Here is a 22,195-nt window from a genome sequence, read left to right as displayed (position 1 = left end):
AGTTTGGCTATTGTGGACATTGCTGCTAGAAACATCGGGGCGCAGGTGTCCCGGTGTTTCATTGCATCTGAATCTTTGGGGTAAATCCCCAACAGTGCAATTGCTGGGTCGTAGGGCAGGTCTATTTTTAACTGTTTGAGGAACCTCCACACAGTTTTCCAGAGTGGCTGCACCAGTTCACATTCCCACCAACAGTGTAAGAGGGTTCCCTTTTCTCCACATCCTCTCCAACATTTGTGGTTTCCTGCCTTGTTAATTTTCCCCATTCTCCCTGGTGTGAGGTGGTATCTCATTGTGGTTTTGATTTGTATTTCCCTGATGGCAAGTGATGCGGAGCATTTCCTCATGTACATGTTGGCCATGTCTATGTCTTCCTCTGTGAGATTTCTCTTCATGTCTTTTGCCCATTTCATGATTGGATTGTTTGTTTCTTTGGTGTTGAGTTTAATAAGTTCTTTATAGATTTTGGAAACTAGCCCTTTATCTGATATGTCATTTGCAAATATCTTCTCCCATTCTGTAGGTTGTCTTTTAGTTTTGTTGACTGTATCCTTTGCTGTGCAAAAGCTTCTTATCTTGATGAAGTCCCAATAGTTCATTTTTGCTTTTGTTTCTTTTGCCTTCGTGGATGTATCTTGCAAGAAGTTACTGTGGCCAAGTTCAAAAAGGGTGTTGCCTGTGGTCTCCTCTAGGATTTTGATGGAATCTTGTCTCACATTTAGATCTTTCATCCATTTTGAGTTTATCTTTGTGTATGGTGAAAGAGAGTGGTCTAGTTTCATTCTTCTGCATGTGGATGTCCAATTTTCCCAGCACCATTTATTGAAGAGACTGTCTTTCTTTCAATGGATAGTCTTTCCTCCTTTATCGAATATTAGTTGACCATAAAGTTGAGGGGCCACTTCTGGGTTCTCTATTCTGTTCCATTGATCTATGTGTCTGTTTTTGTGCCAGTACCACACTGTCTTGATGACCACAGCTTTGTAGTACAACCTGAAATCTAAACTATTTTTTACACTGAGATGTAGGCAGCCCAGGTGGCTAAGTGGTTTAGCGCCACCTTCGGCCTGGGTGTGATCCTAGAGACCTCCCTGCATGGAGCCTGCTTCCTCCTCTGCCTGTGTGTGTATGTGTGTGTGTTTGTGATGAATAATTAAATCTTTAAAAAAATAAATAAACTAAGATGTAATCCACATACCATAATATTTACCCTTTAAAGTGTACAGTTCAATTTTTTTTGTATATTCACCACTATCTAATTCCAGAACATTTTCATTACCCCAAAAAGAAACTTCACACCCATTAACAGTCACTTCCCATTCCCACACATCCCAGCCACTGGCAACCATCAATCTGCTTTCTGCCTCTATGAGTTTGCCTATTCTAGACATTTCATATAGAATCATACAACATGTGGTCTTTGGGGACTGGTTTCTTTAATTTAGCGTCATATTTCCGAGGGTCATCCATACCCAGATATGTGTCATTACTTCACTCCTTTTTATGGCTAAATAGTTCCTAAACGACTTCCTTAGCCCCATTTCTCTTTATTCCTCATTCAAACTCTAAGGCTTAAATGCACTGAACTACTTGTTCTTCTCCAATCCCACTCTGCATTTGTTTAGTTTCTATTTCTTCCGCTCGGAATGGCTATCGCCCTCTTCCTCAGACCTCTCTCTCCTACAAATGTCACCTCTTCGTGAAGTGCCCTGACTGTTCTCCCATCCCAATGGGTCCCATTTCTTCTCCCCATGGTCCTTTCTTATTTCAATCGATAAAGCTTATTTTTTCTATATATTTACTTACCTTTAACTGTCCTGCTCTACTGTGATTGCCATGAAGGCACCAACATTTTCTTAACTTTATCCCACAGCCTTAGATGTAACAAGTGCTCATCAAGTATTTGCTAACTTGCATGTCATTGTTATCACCCAGTGGTTCTAAACTGGGGGCAATTTTGTTCCCCAGGGGACATTTAGCAATATCTGGAGACATTTTTGGCTGTCCTAAGGGGTAAGGTGTGCTACTGGCACCTACTTAGTAGGTAGAGGCCAGGGATGCTGCTAAGCTCCCTCCAATGCACAGAACATCCCCTCAAATAAAAAATTACCTGGCCTCAAATGTCAATAGTGCCAGGGTTGTGAAACGTTGCCATAAACTAATTAGTGCTCCTTTTGAATAGGTTAGCAAAAAGAAATGAGGAGAGATCAGTATACCACTCTGGCAGAAAAATCTTATTAGGGATTTTTTTTTTCTTTTTTTAGGAGCTGGGGGTGACTCCAGTGCAAAGCTCTTTCCTAATGCCACAGAGATGCCCTGGGAGCACAGATGGTATTTTCACCACTTGTTCGCCTTTGAGAGTGACAACTGACCTCCCAGGAATCTTTGAAGTGCTAGGAATGTAATTCTGTTAAGGAAGAAAACTCTTACGGCTTTTTAAATCTACCAAAATGTCAAAAGTGAATTGTGCTTCTAGGGAAGGGCAGGGGAAGGTTGTTTTTTGTTTTTTTTTTTTGTTTTTGTTTTTGTTTTTTTTTTTAAAGTGCTCTCTGGTGAAACTTTTCAGATCTGTCTCTGGAATAAATGATTCAAGGGAACCTGAGGAGCTCTCGCCTCTCCTTTCCAAAAACTGCTAAGGAGCTTTAAGAAAGGATTCTGTTCACATGGTGCTCTGGTGAGCAAGTCATTTTGCAGGAAACTCAAGGCACCGGTATCATTTACCTGAAAACAGCTAGCCCCCTCAGAGCAGCAGAGGTTACCAGCTTCAGAGTCATATCCTATGTTCCTGCTCACCTCATCCGACCGGTTCTTGTGAGTGACACGGAAATTAGATAATATATGCCCTGAAAATGAAAGGTAGGAGCAGTCTGAAGAAGTGTGATGAGGCAAGGAATAGAGGTTAACATGCTATTTTAAAAAGTTTGTCCTTGGGGTAGAATTACCTGACAGCCTGGCTGGGATTTGGTAGTGGTGTGTGCCCGAAAGAACAACCTTTAGCACAGCTGGCATAGACATAAATGCCAAGCAGAGGATCCACAAGGCTCCACCCCCTCTTCTGGGCGTGCTCCAATTCCTGTGGCTCATAAAAAATAGCAAGGTGTGAGTGTCATCTTGGAATCGCCACATCTTTTATCCAGTAAATGAACTTTTTCTTAGTCTCCATATTTGACAAAATGCCACTCACTATGCAAAGTCATTTATTCAGTCCAATTTTTATGAAAACCCTTAAGGGCAGAAACCTATAGAGTACTTGGCACACTGTGAAACAGGGAAGTGTTTAATGATGACAGTGATTAGAGTAATGGAACAATGTACTTTGAGTGAATGTTTGGCAGGACTTTAGCTATATTAAGAAAGGTATAAAAAAGAATCATTTGAAGAATGAAATGGGAATCCCCAGAGTAACTACACTTCTCTCAAAAGTGAACTAAAAAAGGACCAATCCTTTGGGGTGACAAATATTTAGGTTTTAATAAAACTAAAAATTATTCCAAATTGGATCACTTACCTCAAACTCTCAATTTTCTTTTATTTGTAACTAACCTTCATTCAATAAATATGATTTTTTAAATATTATCTATGGTTCCTATTCAGTTTTTCCTTCTTTTATTCAACATGCATTTTTCAAACTCCTGCCAGGTAGTACGCTGGATTCTAATAATACAAAGGCAAATGATTCTTGCCCTTGGGCAATTTAGGATCTAGTGAACTATTCATTCATTCTCTCATCCATTTACTTTAAGTATTTACTGTGTGCCCATACATTCTGGGGATACAACAATAAATAATATAGGTCCCTGAGATAATAAAATTACATTCTAGTAAGTAAAAGGAAGAGCAAGAGCAAAGGCCCTGAAGCATCTGTGAGCATGTCTAGAGCCCTGTTACTGAAGGGGACATGGAACCAAATGGGATGGAGAGATACACAGTAGCTAGAATATGTATAGCCCCACCAGGCATGGTATGTAATCTGTACATTCATACACGCATACAAACATATTACACGTATTTGGTGAACTAATCTTTCCATTAGACTACAAACTCCCCATTAAATTATTTAGGATAAAAAATTAATTAGGAGAGAAAGTAATTAATTTCAGAGAAAGTGAGTTAATAATAATAATAAAGATCTGGAGAAGGCTACTGTGGATGTCTTTGTGGGATGGACTGAGAGCTTAACAAAAAAAGTAAAGGAACTGCTTTTCTTGCCAGGAGCTGTCGTTCTGTCTTCTGAAGAGAAGAGTTGGCAGCTATGGAAGGAGAGAGGAAGGGTCCTCATCTTTGCAAGTCTTTGGCACTGCATAACCTATCTGGGCATCCAAGCCAGAGGTCAGAAGACTGGCATAGACAGGTGGACCCCCCCAAAAATCAAGATTTGGGGCAAAGAAATTTGGGGTCTGGAATTTTTTATTCCCAAACCGGCAGAACCATTTGCAAAGTCTGAAACACTTCTTTCTATATGGCATATCTATAGTGGCCATTTCTGTATCTCTATCACTATCCCCCTGGTCACCCCCAGTCTAATATGGAGAGTAATATTTCCTTGAATCTTCCTAAATAATATACAAGACGGCTCTTCTTTCCAGATATCCGCCTCTAAACCCTTCCAATATATAAATTCTGGAGATGTCACTAGAGATGTGTACTTCTGGGATCCCTGGGTAGCACAGTGGTTTAGCACCTGCCTTTGGCCCAGGGCAGGATCCTGGAGACCCAGGATCAGGTCCCATGTCGGGCTTCCTGTGTGGAGCCTGCTTCTCTCTCTGCCTGTGTCTCTGCCTCTCTCTCTGTGTGTCTCTCATGAATAAAAAAAAAAAAAAAAAAAAGAGATGTGTACTTCAGTTTCTTAATGTATGTACTACAGAGTAATACTACATGACTTGACCCTGGTTTCTTTTGGGTTTTCCTTTGAAGGGATGGTGGCGTTATTTAAAACAATAGCCTTTAGAATATATGGTTAAAACAGGAAGGAAACTTTCAAACAGCCCACCTGTAATTCACAATAATTTAATTTTAGGTCCCGCGTCTCGGTGAGTCCCCCTAGGTCCGGGATGCTAGGCAGTGAAGTAAACAGCAACTACAACTCCCAGGAGACATCGCGTCCACACCCTCTGCGCAAGCTCAGCCTCGGAGACAGCAAAAGGCACCGAGCCCGAGGGGGCGTGGCTTGGAACACGCCGTGGGCGGGGCCGTGGGCGGGCCCGTGGAGGGGGCGGTGCTACCGGCGCGGCCCGGAACACGATAGTGGAGCGGAAGATGGCGGCGGCAGCGGTGGCTGCAGCCGGGATCCCAGTTGGGCTTAGGCGGAGGAGCCGCAGGCTCTGACCTCGCTCTGGCTCCGGTGCGCGCGGCGGAGCGTGTGCGAGGCCCCGCGCGTCGGGCAGGGGCGGCGGCGGCGACTGTGCGCCGCCCTGAGGAGCGCCCCGGCAGCGGCGCTGCTGCGGCTGAGGAGAGAGCCGGCTCCGGGCCTCCGCGTCCTCCTGCTCCCCGGGCCCCCCGCCTCCTCGGGGGGGCGGCGGCGGCGATGTTCTCGGTCCTCTCGTACGGGCGGCTGGTGGCCCGCGCCGTGCTCGGCGGCCTCTCGCAGACCGACCCCAGGGCCGGTGGTGGCGGCGGCGGTGACTACGGGCTGGTGACGGCCGGCTGCGGCTTCGGTAAAGACTTCCGTAAGGGCCTTCTCAAGAAGGGCGCGTGCTACGGGGACGACGCGTGCTTCGTGGCCCGGCACCGCTCGGCAGACGTGCTCGGTGAGTCCCCGGCCCGGGGCCCCCCGCCCCAGCCCCGGATCCGCCTCCTGGAGACTCCCCTGCTCCGGGCTTCACGAGTTCTTCTCCTGTTCCTCCGGGCGGTGAGAGGAGCCCGAGAGCCAGTAGTAGCTGTAGGGAGGGAGCGCTTACTATGTGCCAGGCGCCGTGCCAAGCGTTCCAAGGTGCGTTTTCCTTTGGAACAACCCCCATTTTAGAGATGAGGAAATTGAGCTGCAGAGCGGTCGAGCTCTGTGCTCAAGGTCACACAGCCTGACAATGTGACCAGTTTGTCCGAGTCCAAAACCGCACTGTTAGTCACTTGGCAGTGCCAGTCCCGACGACCTCGTCCCTTCCCCCGGAGACACCTGCAGGCTCCTAACCTCGCTCCTGTTCCCTCCCCGCCTCCTCCCTCAGCGTGCCCCGGAGATCTCTGACTCTTCGCGTGCTCCTGACGCCACAGCCTGGCCACAGGCTGCAGGATCCAGAGCGGACTGACTGTCGTGAGCCCCAGACAGCCCAGCCGCATTCTTTTGCCGCCTCGATGGTGCCCAGGTCTCCATCCTTTTCGGAGTCTCGCAGGCGGTGGCGCTGGCCTGGTGAAAAAAACACTCGCAGTGTAGTTTCCCAAACTGCTCTTGCCCACTTGAGGTCACTTGGGGTGGAAGGGAGTCTCCTTGACCCAAAATAGAATGGTCGAACCTTCTTCAAATTGCAGCCAAGAAAGCCTTGAGGATTGGTGAAAGCATTTTCAGGCCACAGGTGCTTCCAAAGGCCTGCCTATTCCTGTTACACCTTTGAGGCTGGGAGACTAGCGTTAAGAGCTTATAAAAAGGGCTAAATATAATTCACAAGCAATCAGAAAGTTTATCATAATGTACCTCTTTGGAGACAATGTGTATGCTATAGAATCATATGTCATTAAATCTTCTTTAATGAGTATAGCACTTTCTTTGAAATTGAAGGACATGCTGTCATTGAACTTGGGTTCAAATGTCACTTTGGTTTCGCTTCTCAGATAAGGTTGAGTTTTTGATTACTTTAAATTTCATGGGCTGAGGCACAGTTTGGCATTGGAACAAATGGTCCTGTAACTTTTTATGACAATCATTATTTTTTAATTTGATCCCAGAATAACTGCCTATTATCTTTGTTTCTACTACATTGTAGTGTTTGTGAACATGGTACTGGAAAGGTTGTTCTCAGTTTAATTTATGAATGACCCCATTACCTGTGTTGAAAAATCATTTAGCTTCTAGGCAAGACTCTTGATGTTAACTCTAAGAGGGTGGGGTAGGATTCCTTAGGTGAAGGAGCTTGTAGATAGAAATCATCCAAATCCATTTTGAAGTCAGCTTGACCCTGACTCAGTATCTTTTTTAAAGGGCTGTCAGTAGCTGTCTTTTTCCATTACATTTAGAAGCTTCGTTTAATGAGCTTGTGACCTGTGCTGCTTTTTCAGATTGCAGTCAGTACAACAGGATAGGTGATAATGAACCACTAACATTACCCCTTATAAATCTGTGTGCTGGCTTTTGTGAAAGAGTTGCAGTTTGGTGATTTGGGGACATTTTAATGAGTCAAATCTCTATGCTTAAGCTTAATTTTTTAAAAAGTTTTTTTTAAGGGACGCCTGGGTGGCTCAGTGGTTGAGCGTCTGCCTTTGGCTCAGGGCGTGATCCCTGGTCCCAGGATCGAGTCCCACATCAGGCTCCCTGCAAGGAGCCTGCTTCTCCCTCTGTCTGTCTCTGCCTCTCTCTATGGTTCTCTCACGAATAAATAAAATCTTTTTTAAAAAGTGTTTTTTTAAGCCTTTATTTATTTGACAGAGCAAAAAAGAGCAGACAAGCAGAGGGAGCAGCAGGCAGAGGTAGAAGCAGGCTCCCCACCAAGCAGGGAGCCCGATATGGGGATGTGGGACTCCATCCCAGGACCATGGTATCATGACCTCAGCTGAAAACTGATGCTTAACTGACTGAGCCACCCACATGCCCCCTTAATTTTAAAATATTTGAAGGCTACCTTTTAGTGAAGTGGGATATTTATAAGGATATGGGGAATTTTGGTCAAACCCATTTTGAAAAAAGTATAAATGTACCATCTTGGCAGTAACCCTGCCAAATTTGATCCTCAGCTTTACAGCCTGGCTCTGTGGTATGTGGTGTTGGGCAAAAGCCTCTCAGCTCTTTTTCCTCAACTAGGCTAGAGGATGAAGGGAGTGGACTACCAGACCCTTAGGGACTTATGATCATTAAATGATCATAAGTTTTAAAACAACCATATCCTTTTTTTTTCTTTTTTTTTCACCTGAAATAACAGGCATTACCTCCTATCTTATTCACATGGGTACCTTCAGTATATTTCTCCTGTTTTATATTTGGTGCTAAACCAGTGGTTCTTAACTTTTCTTGGTTCATGGCCTCTGAGGATTTTTGACTGCCCAAGGGCTCTCTTTCCAGAAAAATGTGCATAGAGACAAAAATTTTGCGTAGGCATTCAGGGACTTCACTGACTCCACATCTGTGTACCACTTAGAGGTCCATCCACAGGGACTAGATCAGGAACTGCAGCTCCGTAACCCCTCCAAAAGGAATGCTGCCAGGCATAACCAGGCAGGCATTGCTTATGTGACCTAGGGATGGTCTTTGGCCTTATTTGACAAAGAACCATTTTGAGAGAAAGAGAGAATGAGAATGAGTGTATGAGTGTGTTTGGTATACAAATCAGGAGAGAGAGGTTCTCTAGGACTGTCCTGTTTTGGAGGAGCTCTTCCAGAAAGCCATCTTGGGGAGCCACCTGAAACCGCTTCTGAGTAGGCCTCATTTGATCTTTGGCTTCCACAAGCCACTTTGTGTGATGGTGACTTGTATTTTATTGATACTATCTCATCACAAGTAGGTCTGATTATTTCTTACCATGAAGGAGGTGAGGCATCTCAGCAAGTCTTTAATAATGTATTTTCTCTGGAAGTTGGAGTTGTAAACTGAAAAGCATTAAAAGACTATGTTGAATAATATGTTGAACCTCAGAGCTTTGAACCTTCTAGTACTACAGATTCATTTTCTTTGGGTTGACACTGTTTGTTGCTATATATATGTGCAACTCACTGTGTTCATCTGCAACTCCTTGACTGGAATAAAAGCTGTTTCTTTTTGTATTAGAAAAAGCTGTTTTATTTCTTTAATTTATAATTCATCTGTTTTAGTAGTATACAGTGACTAAAAGTACTTGGTGCTTTACAACATTTTTGTAGAGTCCCCACTGGATTTCTTTTAGGAAAAACCAACTATGGTGGGTGTGGTGAGACATAGGAACCAATCCTATCCCCTGGAAAATTGGCAAAGGTCATTTCTCTTTATTAGGTCCAACAGGAGTAAACCAATACCAGCAGGAACTATGAACTGTGTGCACTTTTCTTTTTTCTTCATTGTGCTTAATCCTGAGTTCTCTCATTATTCTATATGGCATAGATGCCTAAGTACACAAAAATATGAGAGCTGCCTAGTGCGCAATTGCTAGGCCTCCCACAGCCCTAAGCTGCTTAACAATAGAATCAAATATTAGAAACCTTGGAGTCCAATGAAAAAATGGAGGCCTACAGAGGGTCAAATGATTTTGCTAAGGTTATTCCACTAGTTAATGGCAGAACTAGGACTAGCACCAAGACTGCCCATTACAGTCCACTTTCCGTTGTATCACTAGTTAAGTTTTCTTGATAAGATAGGTGAATTCAAAACCAGTCTCTTCAGGTACTGTTTGTTCTTCTAATGCTTTTCCCGCTTAAGGGTGTGTGTATGTGTATTTACAACGTCTATGTTCACACTATGACTCATAATTAAAACGCAACAAAAACTCCTGCATACTAAACCACAGTTTACTGAAACCACTTCTTTAAAAAATAACAGCATGGTCTATGCCATGTAAAATTTGACCTCTGAGTAGAGTTGTAAAGTAATTCTTATAACTGCAGGATGTTTATTGAAGCTTGATTTAACTTGAAACCTTAAAGAGAAGTGAAAACAATTTCATATTCTAGTCTTTGAATATGATATTGATTGTGGCTAAGATTTTTGAAGTATTTTTGTGAGTAATGCCAATCTTAAAAGTAGTCTTGGGACGCCTGGGTGGCTCAGCGGTTTAGCGCCACCTTCCGCCCAGGGTGTGATCCTGGAGACTCGGGATCGAGTCCCACGTCGGGCTCCCTCCATGAGCCTGCTTCTCCCTCTGCCTCTGTCCCTGCCTCTGTCTCTGGGTCTCTCATGAATAAATAAATAAAATCTTAAAAAAAAAAGTAGTTATCTTGAGGTATAAGGATTACATGAGCAATGTAAGGATCAAAAGTTTATTTAGGAAGTGAATAGATTAGGTAGAATTTTATGTTTTCCAAGTCATAATTTTAATATATTTGATAGGACCTCAGTATCTGAAAGTGAGTTATCCTTTTAGTAACAAAGTAGTAATCTTGAGAGAGAGTGCATGTGTGCTAATTTAAGCCTTTGAAGAAGACATTTTTGGAGCTCCCTCAGCTAGATTTTAAACCATGTCAGGAAACTAGTCTCATTATTATATAGTCATAATTTTCTGAAAATTTAGCCTGATCTATCTCTTGACAGCAGACATGACCCTGATTGAATTTTTAAAAATTGAGATAATAGAATTCATCTGCCATAACATTTCCTTTTTGAAGTAAAAAAAAAAATTTGGTAGCATTTACTACATTCACAGGGTTGTGCAACTACCATCACGGAGTAGTTCCAGAGCATATTCATCACCACAGAAGAAACCCCCCTATGCTTTAGCAGTCATTCCTCAATCTCCCCTCCCTCAACACCTGGCAACAGAAAGTGTAGGCTGACTATAGATTTGCCTCTTCTGGACATTTCATATAAATGTAATCATACAAAATGTGGTCTTTCTGTCTTTTTTCATTTAGTATAGTTTCAAGATCCAACCACATTATAGTTTGAAGTATCAGTGTTCCTTTTTATGGCTGAATAATATTCCATTGTATGGATATACCATATTTTGTTTATCCATTCATCTGTTAATGGACATTGGGTTGTTTCCACTTTTTAGCTGTTGTAAATAATCCTGCTGTGACACATTCAGGTACAGGCTTTTGTGTGAGCATATATTTTTCATTCCCTTGGGTATATACCTAGAAATGGAACTGTTGGGGCTTATTGTAACTATAACTTTTTGAGGAATATAGTCGTTGTTTATATAATTATTTTTTATATACTTGTAATAAAATTATTTTATCCAAGGGAAAATATTTTTTAAAAGGCACCAATCAAATGTAAGTTCTAAGATTAATAAATACTTTAAATATGCCTGTTTGCATAGTCTATGTGCTTTCAAGAGAAAATTGTGGAATATTAAGGAAATGGAGAGTTGTGGGTTTAGTAAAAGAGCTTTCTAGGACTCTTAGAAACAGCAGGGCTTAAGAAGCCATTGACCAAAAAGAAAAAAAAGCCACAGATTTGACTAGTTGCTGTCTGACTTTCCTGGGTGTTCCGTCATTGTGTAATAAGTAAGATTACAAGGTTGAAGGATAGAAGAATTTTGCTGTTTGTTTTTTAAATTCTTGCTCTGATATTTTTCTCATTTTGCTATACAGATATATTGTACTTTTTATAAGGCTCTTATAAGGCACATTACTTTTAGTTATTTCCTCATTTGTTATATTGTCAAAACTACTTTCCTTTGTTCAGTATTTAATATAGAGATTCTCAAGCTTAGTTTTCAATTTTCCTAACTTTCAGCCTTTCTCAATGTATTCATCTTTTTTTTTTTTTTAAGATTTTATTTATTTATTCATGAGAGAAACAGAGAGAGAGAGAGAGGCAGAGACACAGGCCGAGGGAGAAGCAGGCTCCAGGCAGGAAGCCCAACATGGGACTCGATTCCGGGTCTCCAGGATCACACCCTGGGCTGAAGGCGGCGCCAAACCACTGAGCCACCTGGGCTGCCCTGTGTTCATCTTTTTAAAGGATTTTGGATGAATCTTTTTTATAGAACAAGTAATTGAATTTTGAATTATTGTTTATACTTTTTAGAAAATATATTTTTGTTAAAAAGTCTTAAATTTAAAAAAAGTTTTAAATTGCAGCAGAAGGTAAAATGCATATGTTAGCTGGTTATGGTGGGGTTTTTTGGGGGGCAGAAAGGGCTGGATCAAAGGAAGCTGTTCCCTGAACTTTAGCACTGCTTTATGAAACTGGACAATACATGACTTGAATAGTTGCAACAGTATCCAAATGGAGTTTGTACTCGTGTGACTCAAAAAGCACTATACTCAGGCTACAGTATTTGACTTAACAACGGTGTCCTTTGAGTAAACGCTTATGTCAGGTTCAAGCTAAATGTCAGATGCATTTTATGTAGGTCCCCATGCCTTTTAGAGAGGCCTTACTTGGGACTTTAGGTTCAGAATTTTCAGGAAAATGCTTTAGAAAATTAACAGTATTTTCTTTCTAAAGAAGTTTGACTTTTCTTTCTTTTTTTTTTTTTTGAAGTTTGACTTTTCAAATGAGAAGTTCTAGTTAGTTGAAAACAGTGTGCCTTGTGAGTTTGCCTTTCAAAAATAGTGTTAGCTTTTGGTCTCATTTTAAGAAGTGATGCCCTGGATCCTATTTTTTGTCATTAGTAATAAAATTTAGTGATCTATCTTGTTTAGGAGTTATCAAATATTTTAAAAATAAAGTAGTTTTCTATCTTCTTGAAAGCAAAGATCATTTTCCTACTATTAAACGATGCACACAATTTACAGAATTGCATCATAAATCAAGACTTTTTGCAAAAGCTGACTCACTGTAGAGGGCTATAGGCTGATAATACATACTTAATCATTTAAAATTGATTTAGCAGGTGGCACAGCTCTTTCAATTTAATTTAAATTTCTGAAGAAGAAAAGATGCTCAGTTCTTTTGAATATGGTCCCAAATAGGACTTTGGGTGGATTGAGAGGTGGGATACAGAGCTTTTCCTTAAAGAATAAAAAGTACTTCACTCTGTTTTTCCTAAGCATTTATTCAATATTTTGACACAAAATATGATTCATCTTATCAGTGCTTTATGTATAGTGCTTTAAATTTTAGTGTTTTTGGTGTTTTGCATTATTTAATCTTTTAACTATGAATAGCTGCTTTTATCTCCACTTAATTTGCATCTGTTTCCTTACCTGTAAAGTTGACTCATCAATAAGGTCAATACAGCTAGTATCATAGCTGGGACTTGTACCTAGGTTACTTCTTCTGTGTTTAATGCTTTTAAGTAAATGTTTTTGTTTTGTGCTTATAAAAGTAACACATGTTCATAAAAGCACAGTATAAAATCCCTGTAACTCATAACTGAGCTAAAGTCAGTGTGGTTTCTGCCAGCTTTTGTGTATATACAATTGTATGTATACATACTATTAAGTTATGTTAACATGTATATTCTGCTCTGTAATGTTACTTTTATGTAATGTAAATTGAGCATAACTGCATCCTATTTTTCTGCATGTATATAGCCCATAATTTGTATAATAACCAATCCTCTATTTTTAGTTCTTTGATTATTTCCAGTTTTCTTTTATTTAAGTAATATCTACACCCAATGTGGGACTCGAACTCACAACCCCCAAGATCAAGAATCACAAGCTTTATGGACTGAGTCAGCCAGGCACCCCAATTTCTAGTTTTCTGTTTTGAGTAACATTAAAGTGAATGAATATCTCTGCATTCTGAATATTTCATTAGAATAAATTCCTTGACGAGTTCTTGAGTCAAAGGCTATAAACATTTGCAAGGTCTCTGATATGAATATTAGCATAGGTCTCTCTAGAAAGGTTATGCTAATTTATACGTGTCCAATTGTAATGAACCTACTCTCATCAAAAGCTTATTGTTGATCTTGAGTCTGACACATTTAACAATTTATAAATTTACTAGGTTCTTAAATAGTTGTTTTTGTGGTGAATAAGTTTGGTGAATAGTTCTAGAATTGATTGAATTGTTGGTATGAATCCCACGGACTACAAAATGACTGCAAAAACTTTGCCAGAGACTACAAAAGTGACTTACTACAAAGAGTGCTTTCTGTTGAAAGACCCAGTATTATTTTGACTCAGGCCAATTCCAACACATTTTTGTACCGATTTTTCTTCTACTCATTAACAGACTATTTTGAAAAGAAAGAGAATTTCTTTGTGTGTATGTGTGCTGCTATGACTATACATTTTGATCTTTCAAGGATGTTATCATGGGGAAGTTTTTTGACTTACCAGAATTAGTCTATGCTGTCATTTGATGTAAATGAAAAAGATTAGCTGTGCTGAATGAGGCAAACAAAAAGTGCTTCTCTTTTCACATCAATGTTTGGATAGCAGTTTTGGATAAGAAAATAGATGTGAGCTATTTGCGTAAGAGCTAGAAAACTGTTCATGGCCTCTAAATTGACCACTAATTGATAATTTGGTCTTCAGTGTTTCTATGAAATGAAGTCTAAACAAGGATGTCTTATGCATACATTGTATTTAAAAATTCACTTCTCTTGGTTCTTGAGCAGCAGCTTTGATCTTACAGTTGCTTGTCTTGTTCATGTATACACTAAATTCACTGAACAATGGTCTTTGCATAACAAAGTTATTGTTTTGTGAATACATTCTATGTATACGTATTAATCTATTTACAGATTATTTGAATTCAGTGAAGTAAGTTAATACTAATCCATAGCCATCTTTTATTCTTTTATCAGAATTTCAGATTGAAAAATGGCTGGCTGTACTTTGTTAGTTAGGTTTATTAGTTAATTAGACTTTGGTTAGTTAGGCTTAAAGAAGAAACATTCTCTAACATTTTAGGTGGTTAGAACTAAAGTAAAAGGACGTGGGGCAGTATTTTTACTCTCTGAATCATTATTGAAACGTCTCTGAAAACTTTGATGGTGTAATAAGAAGAAAGGGAAATTTGAGAAGGCTGAAATGGAGCCTTTGCTTCAAAATTAGTATCTGGAATAAATGTATTGTTGTGTGTGAAAAGTAAGGCATAGTTGTACGGTAACCTTTATTTTATAGTTTCTAAAACAGATTCCCTTTTTTTGCAGTATGACACAGAATCCCAGAATCTTAGATCTTAGAAAAAGGAACTCTTGAGAGAATTTGTCCTCCTGCCCCTTATTTCACAGATGAGAAAACTAAAGCTTAGAGAAGTGATTTGGCTAGTGTCCTACAACCAGGTAGTGGCAAAGAAAATTGGGAGTGGTGTCATCCCCTGACTCCTTTTCAGGGTTCTTTCCATCAGACTTTCTTACAACGGTCTGTGAGAGGAGCGTCTTGTAGCTAGCTCCAACCCGGGGCACACCACCTTCTGTAACTCTAAGGTGAAATACTGGGTTCATTCTCTTTTTGGAGTTCTCAGGTGAAAATTCGTACACCAGAGAGTGCTGGTATTCTAACTTTTCAATACAATCAACTGAATTCATTGTTTACTGGTTGTTTCCTCTAAGTCCCTAACAGGTGCTGTGGAGAAGACCAAGAACAAAACAGACTAAAGTCCTGAAGTCTGGCAGGGAAGGCCACAGGAACACTATAAGGAATACACACACATTAGGTATTATGAAAGCATGGAGATAGGCCTCAATAGATGGGTTTTTCAGTAATTGAGAAAGGTGAGAAGAATGGTAAAGCTCTCTAGATTGAGGGATCAGCAGACACAGATTCTCCAAACTACGGCTCTTTGGCTAGAGAGTAGTTTGGGCTGGCTGAGTGGGTTCGAGAGGGCAGTTGAGAATTGTTAGAAAATAGGTTGAGGACCAAATCATTAAAGGTCACAATTGCCATGTTAAATAACTGGGTTTCATTTTGGGGTTTTTTGTTTTTGTTTTTGTTTTTAGGAAGCTATAGATGTTTTTGCTTTTGTTTTGCTTTTGGTTTGGTGGTTTTTGAAGAAACACCACATTCAAATGGTACAGAATTCAGAAGGTATTCTAAATTTAAAAGGGTACAGAGTGAAAATTCTCTCTCTTGTCTTCTAGCTGCAAAGTTCCTCTCCCAGAAAGAAACCCATAGTATCAGTTTCTGGTGTATCCTTCCAGAGAATATTTTTACATATACAAGTAAAAACAGTGTAAATAATACATGGAAAGTATTTGATTAAAGAGTAACATGGATATAGCAATCTTATAAAAGCAAAAGAGAAAGAAAAAAGAAAATGATACAGAGAACGTAATGGGAGAACAGGAAGCAAAAGACCAGATAGAAAGCTATTGAAATAGTCTGAGCTAGAAAAGGCTTAAACTAAGTAGTTGGGCTTCAGAAACATTGCAGACATAGAATCAATAGGACTTAGTGATAATTGGACGAAGAGGGTGAAAGAGAAAAGATGAAGTTGATTTTGAGGTTTTGCATCAGGAAACTTCCTTAAGTTTCTAGCCTACAAGTGTGGGTGGGCTGAGGCCATTAATCAGGTTAGAATATGCAAGAGAAGGATCAATTTGAGAATGGGGAAACAGGAGATTGCTTGGTGGGAGAGGCATTTCAGAGGCAGCATCATCTAACTCATGGAATGCTGAAGTCCATCTGGCCTTTACTGAATTCTGAGTGCTCAGCAGTGATTCTCATTAGACTCACCTGTGCAGTTTGGTGTTCTGTACTTTGCTGGGAGGCCCGGGCCCACCTTGGACATACTGACTCAGGAGGAGGGGCTTGGGTAATCTCTGTGTGTGGCAAGAATTGAGAACTTTTGTGCCAGGTACTAGGTCAGCCCAGAGATGAAAAAGATAGTTGGTTGGCAATGTGAAAGAGACTCAGCCCTGAAGGGGAGTCACATTATAGAGAGGGAGAAAGGAGACAGGAAAGTTGTGATAGAGGTGCTATAATTATTGTAGATATCTAAGGAAATGGTTTAGGCCAATTTATTTATCACTAGTTGCTATAGGATTCTCCATTTAAAATAAGGAATATCTAAGTCTGAACCCTGGCACATAGGAGGCAGCAGGCACTTAAGGGACACTTTAAATAAGGTTACTTCAGAGTCACTTCTGGAAAAAGAAAACTGATTTCTTCAAAGTGCAGGTGGATCTATTTTTCCTTGTGTGTTTTTTAGAGACATAAATTTGGGGCAGCCCGGGTGGCTCAGCGGTTTAGCGCCGCCTTCAGCCCAGGGTGTGATCCTGGAAACCCGGGATCGAGTCCCACGTCAGGCTCCCTGCATGGAGCCTGCTTCTCCCTCTGCCTGTGTGTCTCTCTCTCCCTGTCTCTCTCTCTCTCTCTCTCTCTCTGTGTGTGTGTGTCTCTCGTGAGTAAATTAATAAAATCTTTAAAAAAGAGAGACATAAGTTTGTCCCTTAGTTACTGTTAAATGTTTAATGAGATGTTGAATGGTGGTGGATGTGTGATGGGAAGAGCTGAATGGACCACTCATCTTTTACACGTTATCTGTGAGTGAGAATTGTCTTTTGGTTGTGACCACAGAATAGTGTTTGTAAACTACAAACACTGATCAAAGATTGTTTTTTTCTGATTGCTACAGACTACACTGTTTTATATGCTGTTATTTAGTCTTTCTTTTTAAAGATTTTATTTATTTATTCATGAGAGACACAGAGAGAGAGAGAGAGGTAAAGACACAGGCAGAGAGAGAAGCAGGCTCCATGCAGGGAGCCCGACGTGGGACTCGATTCCTCATCTCCAGGATCAGGCCCTGGGCTGATGGAGGTGCTAAACCGCTGAGCCACCTGGGCTGCCCTTATTTAGTCTTTCTTAAAGAAAAACATAACTCTTACTACATGTGGGCTGGTTGCTGAGCATGGGGCAGGCACTCTAACACAGTATCCCTGTTCCTCACATCAGCCCTGTGATATCCATTACTATACCCTTTTACAGGGGAAGATACTAAAGCTCAGAGAGTTAGCTACCTAGGGACACTCTTGGTGCACTTCATTCTAGTCCAGGAGCTGCAGTTTGTTTGTTTGGTTTTTGTTTTGTTTATTGATTCATGAGAGACACAAAGAGAGAGGCAGAGACATAGAGGGAGAAGCAGGCTCCTTTCAGGGAGTCTAATGTGGGACTCGATCCGGGGATTGGTGTCCTGCCCTGAGCCAAAGGCAGACGCTCAACTGCTGAGCCACCCAGGCGTCCCTGGAGCTGCAGTTTGAATCCAGATCTGACTCCAAAGCCCTTGCCTAGTGTATATATACACTGCTTTTCAAGTCAAATGACCATTTAAAACTTGGTTTTATTGATGTGATCTAAATTTACTGAATCTGAGTAGTACTTTGACTTAGCTATTCCTAGGCTAATAGTTGAGCAAAGCCCCTTCATTAAACCAAATAAAGGCCTCAGTTGAACTAGTTCAGTGGGCCATAGGGACTTCAGTGGCTTCAGGGCCAGCCCTTTCCTTCTGGGGAACTCCTTTATGCCTGAACTCCTGCAGTACATCATTTGGACTGATTGCTGGTTGGAGGTTCCTGGCAGGAATGTAATAGGCATTTACCTGGAGGTCAGGTTTCTCTGCTCTTAGAGCTGTAACCTCACCTTTTATTATTGTACTATATCCATATTAGTCAGAATCTTAAGGAACTGCCCAAATTGCCTCTATCCTCAGCCTTCTCCCTCATTACTCATGTTTTCATCCTTAAGGCTCATATAAGGTACTTTTCTCCATGAATACTTTTCCTGATTCCTTTAGCTAGATATAAGAAGATGATCTTGTTACTGTAGTTTTTATTGATGCATATTTAGAGCCATTTATCGTAAACCTCTCCAAACCTCTTTCCCCTACCACAGTTACTACTGCTTGATTTTAAGCTCCAGGAGCAGGAACTTTTATTATATGTAAATCCCTTTAGCTGTTTTTCAGTACAGTGTCATGCATATAGAAAAGGTTCAGTAAACTGTGTTGAATAACTTTCATATTGAATATAAGTATAAATAAATCCTAACTGGATTTATTTAGTTTTTATAATCCCTTCCATAAAGGTAACATACATACTCATTATTGAAAAATGGGAAATGTGGAAAATAAAAAGAAGAAAAAACCTGGTCCTACCACTCAGTAATCATTAATTAAATTAACAGCATGTAGGGAAAAAATATAATTAGTATTTAGAAAATAAAGGACAGTTCTCCACTTGGCAGGCTTATTCAAGAAATTGTGTTCTCGTTTTTAAAAAAAAGAGTGTCTGTGCCAGGGGTACATTTGACTCTTAACCTCTCCCAGAGGGTGGTATTTTAGTGAAGGCCAGCTTTTATTTTTATAGAGGGATGAGAAAAGCAGGGGAGTAAATAGTACCCTCTTTGGGGTTAGGTCAAGGATATATAGCTTAATTGTCATAAATATTAGGTTAACCTTCAAGACCAGAATTCTAGATCTAATCTTATAAACAGAAGGCAAAATTCTCCCTTAGCCTAAAGGGCCAGTATAAGTAGGTACACATCAGATAGCTAGACTTTAATTGCTGTTATTTTCTTACTTAAATGTTAAATTATTAGGTGTTCTATAACATTTTCTAATATCTAGAAACTAACAGGAGCCCCGGCTTTAATAGAAGCACTTAATTCTATAACACACCAAGGACTTGCCCATACTGTCCATAATTCACAATAAGTGTAAGCCCATGATTTACCTGTTGTTTCCTTCTGTTCAGAAAGCATTGCTAACAGCATTTAGCATTTGAGGAAGATACTGTTGCAGCTCAGAAAGGAGTGAAGTGACTTTTTCTATGACTTCACCTTCAACTCTTCAGTTTATGTGGTGAGAAGGTATGATTCCTACCCAAGTCTATCAAGGTCTCCAGGCCACATTGAGCCAGATGTTCCAATTTAAGTGTTTGGTATTTAAACAGAACTAAAGTTAGAGGAAGAACGTTTTTATTTTAAAAAGGTTGGCTTGGGATCCCTGGGTGGCGCAACGGTTTAGCGCCTGCCTTTGGCCCAGGGCGCGATCCTGGAGACCCGGGATCGAATCCCACGTCGGGCTCCCGGTGCATGGAGCCTGCTTATGTCTCTGCCTCTCTCTCTCTCTCTCTCTCTCTCTCTCTGTGTGTGTGTGTGTGTGTGTGTGTGACTATCATAAATAAATACAAATTTAAAAAATAAATAAATAAAAAGGTTGGCTTTGGGGGCACCTGGGCAGCTCATTTGGTTAAGTGTCTGATTCTTGGTTTTGGCTCAGGTCATGATCTCTGGGTTGTGAAATTGAGTCTGCTTGGGATTCCTTTCCCTCCCCCCCCCCCCGCCTCCCGTTTGCTCTCATTCACTCTCTCTCTCTAAAATAAAATAAATCTTTTACAAAAAAAGAAAGTGTGACTTTGAGTTTCTTTGCCTTCACACTATCATTTCCTTATCCTCTTTCCAGCATTTTTCACTGCTTTTTTTTAAGGCAAAACAACTGCACACAATAGTCTGGAAGTTACTGTCTCTAGATAATGAAGTATTCTGGACAGTAGGTATGAGTGTATGTATGTGTATACATTTTAATTTAATTAATTATGAAGTAATTGTTTACTAAACTAGAAAGGAATAGCTATTTTGTTTGAAATTGTGTAACATAAAATGGACCATTTATTCCTTTGGAATCCTTATTTGAGTTTTGTTAACTGCTTCAGACAGTTCCATTTAGCAGAATTTGAGTTTTGTTTATAGGTTCCACTTTCACACATTTTATTACGGGATTGAACCTTTCTTCCTTTCCACTCTTTGAGTTTCATTGCCTCAGCTTTTGAGTTAGCTGTTCTGCTTAGAGATCCTGAGTTCTTGACATAGACTCGATCTCTGCAGAATCACAAGAAGCAAGTTTCATTGTGATTAATGCAGAATGGTTGCTTTGGGGAAACTTTGCAAAGGGAATATATCACTTGCTTTTTTTTTTTAAGATTTTATTTATTTATTCTTGAGACACACACACACAGGCAGAGACACAGGCAGAGGGATAAGCAGGCTCCCTACTGGGAGCCCAATGCGGAATTCCATCCTGCTCCGTGATCACACACTGAACCAAAGGCAGACACTCAACCACTGAGCCACCCAGGTGTCCCTCACTTGCTTGTTAAAGCAAGAGAAACATCATAATCTATATAATTTCACCTGTAGAGAACTGAAAGGACCGTTAGTCAAAGCAAATTGTACTTTTCTGAATAACTCAACTGTTGAATTTTTTCTCCAGTAATCCTGCTTTTTGTTCCCATTGGGATAATTATTTGCAGATACAACATTTCACAGTCCTGAATCACAAGGGAGTGTTCTTAATGCCCAAATAGTTGAGGCTTTAGCAATGTTGATACAAATATGATCTGTTCTATTTGATAGAAATTGAGTTTATACTCTGATCTCATTTTTCTTTAGTTATAGAGCTTCATGTTGTGATGACTCTAGACAAATAAGGTTGGCTCTGAGAACACTATAGTATTTGAAGAAGAACCTTTTCATCTGAAAAGAAGCTCGCTGTAGCACTGCAGTAAATACCACCTAGCCAGTGCTTTATTTAGATGAATACTTGCTGCAGAAAGTTTAAAACCAGATATCTTTATCCCTCCTTTTTCAGCTCTTGTGATCCAGCCATATTCTTACTCAGTTTCTCTTCTGGAATTTCAATTCACTATCAAGTACCCATCCTAGTAGATAGATGTTTCACTGATGGAAAAACAATAGAACTGTCTTGCTTCATTAGAGTGTGAGGCTCAATCTAAAGTGCCTTGAGATCATCAAAGATGCAAGCAATAAAGCTATTACCTTTGGATACGATTTAGTATTCACAATTCTGCCAGAATCTAGTTTTGGATAAAATAAAATTGTCAATTTTTTTTACTGATACATATATTAAAATTGAAACTTAATTTATTCTCTAGGTATTACTTTCTTCTGGAAAATGTTTGCTTTTTAACTAATTGTATGTCAGTCTGAAGATAATGTAGAAGGGCTTAAGAATGGCAATGATGGGGATCCCTGGGTGGCGCAGCGGTTTGGCGCCTGCCTTTGGCCCAGGGCGCGATCCTGGAGACCCGGGATCGAATCCCACATCGGGCTCCCGGTGCATGGAGCCTGCTTCTCCCTCTGCCTGTGTCTCTGCCTCTCTCTCTCTCTCTCTATGTGACTATCATAAATAAATAAAATTTAAAAAAAAAAAAAAAAAAAAAGAATGGCAATGATGCTCATGGCTAATGATGGAGGACAATGCTAGAGAGACACAGGCTAATGTTGGCTTAGTCTTTCAGGGTGAGCCTTTTGCAGCTACACAGTTAGGTGATTATAAGTAATTGGAAAAATGGGATTTTTAAGCTTCCACAATTTCAACTCACCAAACCTTTTTTCCTTCATCTTTTGGCATAGAACAAAGCTAGTAAATAAAATTCTGAGTTTAATAAAAAGCTAAATGATTTTTAAAGTGCAGCAAAATTTTGTTTTTAGATGATTATAACTAAGGCAAAGACAAAAGTGTGTTAATTAGAAAAATGAAAATTGGCTGTTACTT

At 40.2% G+C, this 22,195-nt stretch overlaps 1 protein-coding gene across 2 annotated transcripts in view; it reads left to right on the top strand.

Annotated features, from left to right (window-relative positions):
• Window positions 1-5,367: 5,367 nt before the first annotated feature.
• Window positions 5,368-22,195, top strand: part of PPTC7 (protein phosphatase targeting COQ7) — a 38,322-nt gene continuing 21,494 nt past the window's right edge. For both annotated transcript variants that reach the window (XR_004809610.2, XM_025473910.3), the window contains exon 1: window positions 5,368-5,747. Coding sequence is in view for 1 of the 2 variants with exons in the window: in XM_025473910.3 (XP_025329695.1) it covers window positions 5,525-5,747 (223 nt within the window). In the remaining variant the exon portion in view is untranslated. The remainder of the gene's footprint in view (window positions 5,748-22,195) is intronic.

The sequence above is a fragment of the Canis lupus genome, chromosome 26 (genome assembly GCF_003254725.2).
Source record: "Canis lupus dingo isolate Sandy chromosome 26, ASM325472v2, whole genome shotgun sequence".
NCBI lineage: Eukaryota > Metazoa > Chordata > Mammalia > Carnivora > Canidae > Canis > Canis lupus.
This window is presented reverse-complemented; position numbering and strand designations above follow the sequence as displayed.